This window comes from Periophthalmus magnuspinnatus, chromosome 1 (genome assembly GCF_009829125.3).
Source record: "Periophthalmus magnuspinnatus isolate fPerMag1 chromosome 1, fPerMag1.2.pri, whole genome shotgun sequence".
NCBI lineage: Eukaryota > Metazoa > Chordata > Actinopteri > Gobiiformes > Gobiidae > Periophthalmus > Periophthalmus magnuspinnatus.
Window position 1 is genome coordinate 16,073,642 of NC_047126.1, and position 10,286 is coordinate 16,083,927.

The 10,286-nt window shown below is 34.9% G+C and overlaps 1 protein-coding gene across 1 annotated transcript in view; it reads left to right on the forward strand.

Moving 5' to 3' along the window:
* rptor (regulatory associated protein of MTOR, complex 1) overlaps window positions 1-9,734 on the forward strand; it is a 221,095-nt gene extending 211,361 nt beyond the window's left edge. The window contains exons 31-35 of the mRNA XM_055221347.1: window positions 1,627-1,754; window positions 3,907-3,993; window positions 4,257-4,373; window positions 5,287-5,416; window positions 7,234-9,734. Of these exons, the coding sequence (XP_055077322.1) occupies window positions 1,627-1,754; window positions 3,907-3,993; window positions 4,257-4,373; window positions 5,287-5,416; window positions 7,234-7,308 (537 nt within the window). The 3' untranslated portion in view covers window positions 7,309-9,734. The remainder of the gene's footprint in view (window positions 1-1,626; window positions 1,755-3,906; window positions 3,994-4,256; window positions 4,374-5,286; window positions 5,417-7,233) is intronic.
* Window positions 9,735-10,286: the final 552 nt, after the last annotated feature.

Below are 10,286 nucleotides of genomic sequence, written 5' to 3' on the forward strand. Positions count from 1 at the left end.
TAACCATTAATTTTTCAAATGCCGAGACAACAGATACTTGTGTAATGACATTTGTTGGTTAAATTCCCTGGTTTTAAAATGTATATCGGTGAGGTGTCCTTGGGCAAAACACTGCATTTTACCAGTGCCAGTGTATAGTGGTGTATATTTACATTAAAAGTAATATAATAATTACAAATAAAAACAATCATTACAAATTATTCTGGTGGTAACAAGGACAACTACGCTCTTCAATTTAAACAGATATTTTTAGCAATTTTTTGACAGGGGTGATGGGGTTGAACTGTTTTTGTGTCTTTTGGCAACGCACTTAATACATACAGCCAAGTTTTGTCACATTGGACAAGGAAGAGTGGGATTTAAAAACAGGGAAACACTTTGTACTATCTAAGCATGAACAGAAAATACTTTTTAGAGTGATTCAGGCTTAGTATTTACTTCATCCCCAATTCCCAATCCTAAACCCTTAATTAAGTCATTATTATTAGTATAAACTGGTATCAAAAAAGGTTTATAGAGAGAATTGCAAAATGCAGCAAAAGCACCAGTTAACTCCGGTGTTTGTCTTAATAGAGTTGAATGAGCTGCACATTGTCTAGTGTCAGGGACTTCCCCACAGTTCACTGAGTGTTATTAAAGGATTAACTGGGATCGATGGCTCTGTGTGTCTCTAATACAGATGTAAAAGCTACAGCACTGCTCACACGTACAACATGAACGGCTTATATTAAACATATGCATTTCCCTTTTAATTTCCCTTTTATTATACGGTCAGCCTTTTGCACTGAAAGCCAAAATATTGCAAACTGAAAAACTTAAGAAAACCTGTGTCCTCATACTGTGAGTGGTCTTGCATCTTCACAAACCTCTCGTATTTGGCCTGGAGGAGGATATCTTGCTTGTTCTTCCTTTGGCTATAATTTTCCCCAGTACAGCATAAAACTTAAACATCTTCTTGCAGAATTTTACGAAGAATGTTTCCATGGAATCATGTTGGTGATGAGGTGCCACCTTTTTTCTAGTCATTTTGCCTACTTCAGAGAGGGAATTAAACTGAAAATCTTCTCCAGGATATTTTAAATTGATACTGGGTAAAATACAAATTTGAACCATGATGGCAACAATAGAATATAATTTTCAACACAAATTAATAGTAGTTTCTTTGTATATTACACAGTGATAATATATCAGTTCTCGTAGATACAATTTAGAAAAGGTGCTATTTTTGTGAATTAATGTTTTTTAATATTAATACTTGTTCAAATGAGTATAGTATCTAGATTCAATACTAGATTTAGTATCCAATGTTTCACAGTGCTGTCATATTTTATCCTGTTGAGCACTGTTGTCGTAACAACTGGCATTTAGCGTTTAGTAAAGTAATGCAGCCCATTAGCGCGGTTTTGTCTCTTTCTCTCTTTTTTGTCTAATGGTCGTCTGTGCTAATCAGCGTCTTGATGGATGGAGCAGCCTGGAGTACCAAAGGCCCAGCTCGTGGCTACTTATCGACGCAGTTTTTAGTCTAAATGAGCCAATAGTCTACAAACTACATTATTGATTATTCGTCTAAGAGTTTCATGAGTTGGGGCACTTGTAAAGCAGTGTTTTTGTCTGTTTTTCGGACAGGACATCCCGACTGGAGCGGACAGCTGTGTGACCAGTCTGTCATGTGACTCGCAGCGCTCCCTCGTCGTCGCAGGCCTCGGTGATGGCTCTGTCCGGGTGTTTGATCGCAGAATGGGCCCAAATGAATGGTAAGTATTTTGAGGCGCTGGACCTGATTTCTACTGTCTTATGAGTTACGAGTGAGTTTTAAATTTTCAGGGAGCAGTAAAGCTAACAACAACTAGCATGCTAACATTGAACTTTCAGGTTTGCAGAAGACTAAACTGCTTTAGGAGATACAGACAGAACACAGCTGTCTCATTTTGACCCTAAGCTGTTTTTACAATATATCAAAACAAAATAAATTTTGCTCCATTACATGGACAAAAATTGGGTACAGTCATTATAATTTATTTATACTTGGTTATAAAAAGGTTAATTATATAGGACATTTGCATAATTTCAATTTTTCAATGTTAATAATTCTGCCACAGTGAACCACAATTTTACAGCCACACCAACCTGGATAATTAGAGAGATAAGTGGTAGTCACCCATAGTCTAAAATGCTCAAACCATGAGTAGCCGGTACAACACGTTGGTATACTTAATATTTAATTTTGGTAGTTATGCTCATCAAAAAGGAAGGCTAAACAGTTAAACGTTTTCTCCATAAATTGTGATAAAATTACAATCTAGAATTACTTGTGCCTCTACATACTCAATAGAAATCTATAGGAGAGGTTTGCAACAGAAACAAGAAAAAAAAAAATAGCCAGATAATGCAAATTATTACATGTGTTGATGTGTTGAAATGCATGTACAGAATACTAATTCACCATTCATGAACTCCAGTATGCACAGTAATGATCTATGGGTGACACTGATAACTGGTTAAGTGTTTGCCCAACAATCAGAAAGAACATACTGCTGTTTTCTGTAGCTGGTTATTTAAAAAAAAGATTACCTGACTTTATTTGCTGGCCACTTTTGATCAAAAAAGAGTCACGTGGGAAATGTATAGTGTAACTAGTATATCAATACATTGCAGCCTATCTACTTTACCTTTCTTATTTATTGACACGTAGCATAAATTATCGTTGACTCCTGACCTCATTAGTAATAATAAACATACACAGTCTCATTAAGACTGTGCATGTTTATTATGGCATAAATACTGATTTTTAACAGTCTAATTTCAAGACGCGGTAGACATTTAGCACTTTATATATTCATTTACCACCATTGTAATTCCCAACAGGGAGGCGAGCTGTGTTATGTTGTGCTTCACAACCATTTGTCTTAACACAACTGTAATTTTGCCTCATGAGAGAAAAGAAACAGTAGGTTAAATAATATAGGGCTTATTCATATACTGTGTTGTATCTGCTCATTTTCTGGCCCCATAAGCCTTAAGACAAAGAATATTATAGTATTGCCTTTAAAAGTTTAAATACTGACTTTAAAGATACAGTATGTAACTTTCTGGGGGTGGTTCCTAACCTACATGATTCCATGGAAACAGAAAGCCATATTTCGGAGCACTCTCCATGGACATAGTTTTATGGCAAACTGTGGAAGATTATAACCAAAGGAGTGATATTTCCATAGAGACAAACAGGAGGAGGCTCTTTCCCAGGATAGTAAGAGTCAGGGTTTTATTTTTATTATTTTTTTATTTTTTTGTCTATTTTTGACTGAAAAGTTACATACTGTTGCTTTAATTAAATGTATTCTGTCATCTTATGTCCATGTAATTGTTTTCTTTTGTATTTTAAGAGGATTTACTCAAATGGTACCCTTTAAAATAACATAAAATAGTAATGTGGGGGAAAAAAATCACTTTCTTTTTATCACATTTATTTAAAGAAAACGTTTTGGGTTTAACCATTCCAGGGACATGTCTAATTGTTGCTAATTGGCTGTCTTGTTACAACATGTAAAGTAAGAAAAAGGATTATTCTTTTTGTGGTCAAAGTCTTCCAGTATGGGTAAAATGTGAGCGTTTCAAGAACATTTAATATCCTAACTCTTCTGGTGCAATCTCACAGTGCCCCCCAGTGTTCACTCTCCTGTATAACAAGTACGCTCAATGGAGAAAGCCACTGTATTAACTGTAGTAACCGGCATTGTAAAATAAAAAGTTATGTTGCTTGTAAAGACGAAAACACCATCACTCCTATTTAAATACAATATTAAGTTTACCTTTGTAGAATGTATTTCAACCAAATTACTGCCTATTTTATGTACTGCAGAGTGCACTATACACATTGTAATATGGCGATTTGAATGTATTTTGCAGTCGTGTAATGACGTATAGAGAACATGGCGCCTGGGTGGTCAAAGCTCACCTGCAGAAAGAGACAGACGGCCACATAATCAGTGTCAGGTAATGTCATATATTACTTATTAAATATCTGATATTTAGGTACCACTCTATAATAACTACATCTTAATTAGTCTTAATAAAGTGGTTAGGTTTAAGTAGTTGCTGAGCCTGATTCATTCTTATTAAACAATTTGTTCATTATGAATTAAGTCTGTGTTTGTGCAAATTAAAGACTAATTAAACTGTAGTTATTATACAGTGTTACCTATATCTATTTGAATTATTTTATTTGTTCTTAAATTATCATTAAACTTTCTTTTTAGTGTTAACGGTGATGTGCGTTTCTTCGAGCCACGAAGCCCAGATTCTGTTAATGTGCTTCAAACTGTAAAAGGACTGACGGCTCTGGACATCCACCCACAAGCAAACCTGTTCGCCTGGTGAGTCCCAAACTGTAACATAGTAACATATTTAGACATCATTATTACGATAGAGGCAGCGACTAAAACAGATAAATCATAGCTACTGCAGTCCATTGGCTAGATTAGGTAACAAACGTGTATTTAGGTAGATGAGTTAAATTAAAGGCAAATTAATGATGTGCTGGCATGGTAGTTGGAGTATATGTCGCAGTTTTCCTGAGACTTTTCAGGGCTGCAGTGGTGAGTAGCTTTCAGAATGTGTCAGTGGAAGGTACGGTGTTGATTTGAACAGGTGAAGCACATGGGTAGTGAAGGCCGGCATGTGAGGTCTGCAGTAACAAATAGTTTTACAAGAAACATTTGTTACTCACGATTGACACTCATGTACCTTTGCCACTCACTAATAAAGTTGTAAAGGTTGTGATGTGATCTGCATAACTTCTATAGGGGCTAAGTTCTACAAATACCATTTATTATTCTCAGCAATACTCATAATATGTTCATCATATGTTTTATATTATTAGAAATGTCTTAGTTTCGTATAGGCCGGTTGAGTGATTAAATGTTACATCAAATCCTGATATCTTCTGAAGTAGTAAAAATTTATAGATGAAATAGTAATTTAATTTTATTGCAAATAAATTGGTTTCATTCATTTGTGAAGATATTTTATATCTATATTTTGTCTGGCTACGGGCCTCTTGTTCCTTAGTAATATTATCTTGTAAACACATGAAAGGGATGGATATATGTGTATTGTGCCAGACACAATAACAGCAGTAAATTCATTCATTTTAAGAAGGTTGTCATAATGGTTATTAGATCTTCTATAGTGTAACAAACACACCAAATTACACCATGTGGTATTATATTTATCTATTTAAAAAATACTTCACTACTGCTTCTTTCTTTGCCTTTTTCTCTTGTGCAGTGGCTCAATGAACCAGTTTATTGCAGTGTACAACTCAAATGGAGACGTGATCAGCAACATTAAATACTACGACGGCTTCATGGGACAGAGGATTGGTGCTATCAGTTGTTTAGCCTTCCATCCATACTGGGTAAACTGCTGTCTAAATATCTGCCTATTTCTCAGTTATTTTGTAATCATATTTAATTTATATATGTATTTATTTTTTCATTTCTAATAAAAACAGAACATACCAAATATACAGAACAGTCTTTGCCAAAGTGTATGGGTTTACGTGAGTCCTGGAATAAATATGCCAAATTGTTTAAAATGTTTGAATAGAAACCCCAGCAACCTAATCTAAAATCTGTTGTTTCTAGATTACTGTGATAAATGATAACCATCAGAGTAGTTTTCAAAATTTCACCATCTAAGATGGTATTTGGCTTTGACTACCACCAGATCTATGATTATATGAGGTCTAAAATGGGACTAAACCTGATCTAAAATCAAACTAACCCATGAATAAGGTCATTCATAATAGTGATTAATCTAGAAACATTAAAGACACAGTACCAGATTTACAGCCTTAAAAACATAAAAAAAAAAAAAAAAAAAAGCTAACAACAACTAGCATGCTAATACACACTTCCTCATTTTTGGACAATAACATGCTTTCTAATTAGAGGCAGACAGAGTAGACACAGTGGACATATTTTGACCTCAAGGGCTGCTTATACTATATATCTTTACTGGGGCAAGACAAAGTTTACTCAGCTACATGGGGAAAAAATCCAGGCCTTTAATACATTTTCAGATTTCCCATAGTGATTATTTCAGCTTTACATTTACCTGACTATTGTTTACACAAACCCTTAGCAAAAGCAAATCATAATTGATTCACATAATCTTAATTTACTGCAGTCACTACATCTAAAATTTGAAAAAGTTGGACACAGTGATAGAAAATACAATTGCAACTTCCCCAACTTGGTATTTTATGGCTATTGATAGGTACAGTGACCGTGTAACCTGATAATGTGAAGTATGATTTGGATTAACAGTGCTTTCCTGATGCTGAATGCTGAAAACACATTAACTCCCCTAATGTCACATTTGGGCCCGTTGCCACAGCACTAGCATTAGCTGATTTCTATACTGCAGCATTAGCAGGCTGTCAGGCTTCACATTACATTACATTTGACAAATAAATGTGATAATATGAAATGAACCCTGTATTTATGATGCATGAATGTACAGGAACAAGGGAGTAGGAACATAAAACTGTGTATAAATGTATATGCATCTATCTAAGTATTTTTATTTAACTCTATTTACACTATTTACAGCCTTCGTAAAGCAGAAAGAAAGACTTAAATCATAATGAACAAATAGATTATTAAGAATGCTTCAGGCTTAGTAACTATTTAAAGGGCCCATATTACACTATTTTCAGGTCTTTGTTATAATTTTGATTCCCCATCACAAACATACCTGGAGTTGTGTTTTGTTTCATTCACACATTCATTAACACACAAACCCTGCATATTTAGGCTGAGTTCTTCTCTCAAACAGATGCCAATACAGGAAGTGCTCCACTGTGTTTTTAAACTCCATGCACCATGACTAGAATCATTTGGATTATTTCAGTCCTGAAATTGCTAGTCAGTATTGTGTGATATAGGATGTTTAATTAAGGGTTTATTATTCAGAGTTAGGGTTACTTAGGGTATTAATTAATTAGTTACTAAAAAATTATTAAAACAATTTGTTATTTATGAATTAAGATTTTCTTTGTTTTATTAATGTCTTACCAAAAATGTACCTGCCTTTTGACCCAACTTTAAATAACATGTGGACATCCCGTGAATGCAGTCTATACAATAGTATAAATATAGTCTATAACTCTGATTGGCCAGTTGTCTTGCCAGTATCTTAACTGTTTTAATTGTTTTTTTCTCTCTACAGCCTCACTTGGCGGTCGGCAGTAACGACTACTACATGTCCATCTACTCAGCAGAGAAGAGACTGGAGAGGAGATAACACACACCAGCATTCACTCCCTGAACAGGGCTGTGTAATGAATTTTAATTGAGCAAGGGTCATCTCTAATCATGAATTATCAGCTTGGGGATTTCAGTCGAGGGGTCTACAGCCAGTCAGTAAAAGCATGTGGTTTGGAGTTCAGACTTTGGACAAAGAAATTGGACTATATTTTTGTTTTGTTTTCAATGGCAAAGTTTGTCTAGTTTATGTTCAGATTTATGTAAAAAGCCATTTTTATTTGTTTTTAATGAGACAAAAATAAAATCAAAAATTATGATTGATCAATATGAGGAAAAAAAAACTTGTTTTGATTTGTTTTTGGGGGGTTTTTTTGTCATATTGCCCAACTCAACCCCAAACTACCCCAATGTCCCATGACCCCATCCTCCCAAATTATGACTGGAGACCTGGCTCTGAGCTCCGGGATGTAAATTATATTTTTGTACATATGCAATTACTCCCAACCTGAATGTTCAAGTGATGGCTGCTGCAAAATATGAAACTTGTGCTACAAAAGACTCTCTATACATACTATATGTAAAATGACCTTTTCATTGTTTATTCATATTCTTATTATGGAGCTAATGATTGTAGACTTGACTATGCTGCGGGCTGTGTATATATAAATAAGCCTATACAGAAGATGACAGAAGACAAAGGATTTATTTTAAAAAGAGAGAGAGAAAGACTGTTGCATCGCAGCTAGCATCACTACCTTGGACTTGAAAACACCCTCCATGCAACCTATAAGTCGCACATTTCTGCTGGACCTCAAAATATGCGTTTGACAGCCAAAAACGGATGGATTTAGCCTTCGCTGCACCTTCAGACTTTAAAAAGCAAAAATGGACTGGATTCTGTCTCGAGCAGCGCATGTCACCCTTGTATGAATATGTGTTTGTTTAAGCGCATATTAGCACAGTTAACTTCCTTGTTCATTGTTGCCAGTGTGCCAAATGTTCTTTTTTCTTGCTGATACCAGGTCCATGGCTTTTTGTTGTTTGTGTTTATTTTGAGACGTACTACCTGCTGGAAACTGTATCCCGAGGTGGTTAAGGTAGCTAGCTAAGAAAGAAAAGTGTTACGCGAACAAGAATGGTACTTCTGCAAAGCAATAATCATGCACTCTAGGACCTAGCCTCATGCCCCACCCCTTCATGTCAGATAACACAGCACTTGAATGCAAATTTACTCTCAAAATGTGTTTGATTCAAGCAGCCATAAAGCAATACAAAAATGACTTTCTATTTTGAGTGCCACATAGAATAGTTATTTCCATTTTAATAAATAATAATTATTGGTCTTTCAGTTGTAAACAAATTATTTAGTTATGTATTTTATTTTGGTTTTATTGTTTGGTTTTGAATTTATTTGAAAATATTTAAAGGTGTTATCTAATCTGGGTCAAGTCACATTGGCTGTAAAGGTACACTATATAACTTTTTTGGTGGAGGGTTCACCACCTGCTTGGAAAGGACGTATACAGTATATAGCATTAAAACGTCTATTTTGCATAGATCAAATTACATTGCTTTACAAAAATACCTTGAACATCCATTGTTGCTGTGAGCGGGGCCACCTCACCACAGATCTGACCTATATCTTGGCCTGGTGACGTCAACTGCAACTCCAAGGAATTGCGTTGTCTGGAATGTTCCACGGTATGGCATTAAAACATCTATTTAGCATAGCTCTAGTTACATTGAACATTCATTCGCAGCTAACCACAAATCCAACCTCTATCTTGTGGCATTAATTTCATAATATATATTTATATTTATTATATGAAAGCTATAACATTTTTATGAATACAAGCAGGTGGCAGACGATCCTCCAAAAAGTTACATAATGTATCTTTAAAATGAATAAGCTTGTATGTCAGTTGAAATGGTTGGTCACATTACCCAGTCTGATGTCCACTTATACGAGCCTGCGATTGCCTGTGTCACTCTGGTACTGCTTGTCACTATAATTTCCTTGTGCTTACAAAATGACGTGCCTCTCCTTGATCGTTTGCTTCTGTAACTTTTAAAAAATGTTGTTCTGTTACGTAATTTTTTGTTTTTAATTCTGCTTTTTCTGTTGGTAGGCCATGACTTGAATAAGATGGAGGCAGCAGGACAGGCAGACTTGTACAATAATTTATGCTACTTCAATGGCCATATCTCTTGATTTTCCTCACAAAGTAAACAAGAATTCACAATTTGAAGGTTAGTCCACACTGACACTGATCTCTCACCAAAATCACAAATGTCTCCAAAAAATGATTACTTTGAGTTAAGTTTTTGGAGAAAAGAAAGAAAAGACTTAACGTTGTGAGAGAGGAAACATAAAAACAATCAGGGTTGTCTGGCTGTTGGCTGCTTTGCTGATTGTGGTTATGAGATGGAGATGAAATAAACCAAATACCATACTGGACACTCTATTGTCTCTGTATCTCATGTGTCTGTAGATTATATGATATTTTTGTGCGAATTTGTGCTACCCAATAAGAAATGACGCAGATAAAACTAATCTATTTCATCAACGTAGTTTTTTGAAAGAATGTAAAATTTACATGATTCTTTTTTTTGCCTTATACTTGGTCTTTTGGTGTCTTGGTCAGTCCAGTTTTTATTTTGATGGTTTGAGTAGTAACTGAACACACTTCACAATTAATGTAGGTTGAAATAATAATTTGGTAATACCCAAAATAGTGACATATTTTTCTAATATTGTGCAGCCTTAGTGGATGGTACAAGGGGGCATGTCAGACTTTTATGGACATTTTAAAGGCAAATTCAAATGCAGATACTGGTGAATATATAGAGGATGGAATATAAGGATATAAAGAATATAGACTAGATCAAAGCTAAATATACACATTGGACAAAATTTCTGAAAGTTGATTCAATAAAAAATGTGTAGCCCAACATCATAACTGCTGTCACCTCAGGACTTATATGACTACAAGTATTTAAAGTATTAATTTACAT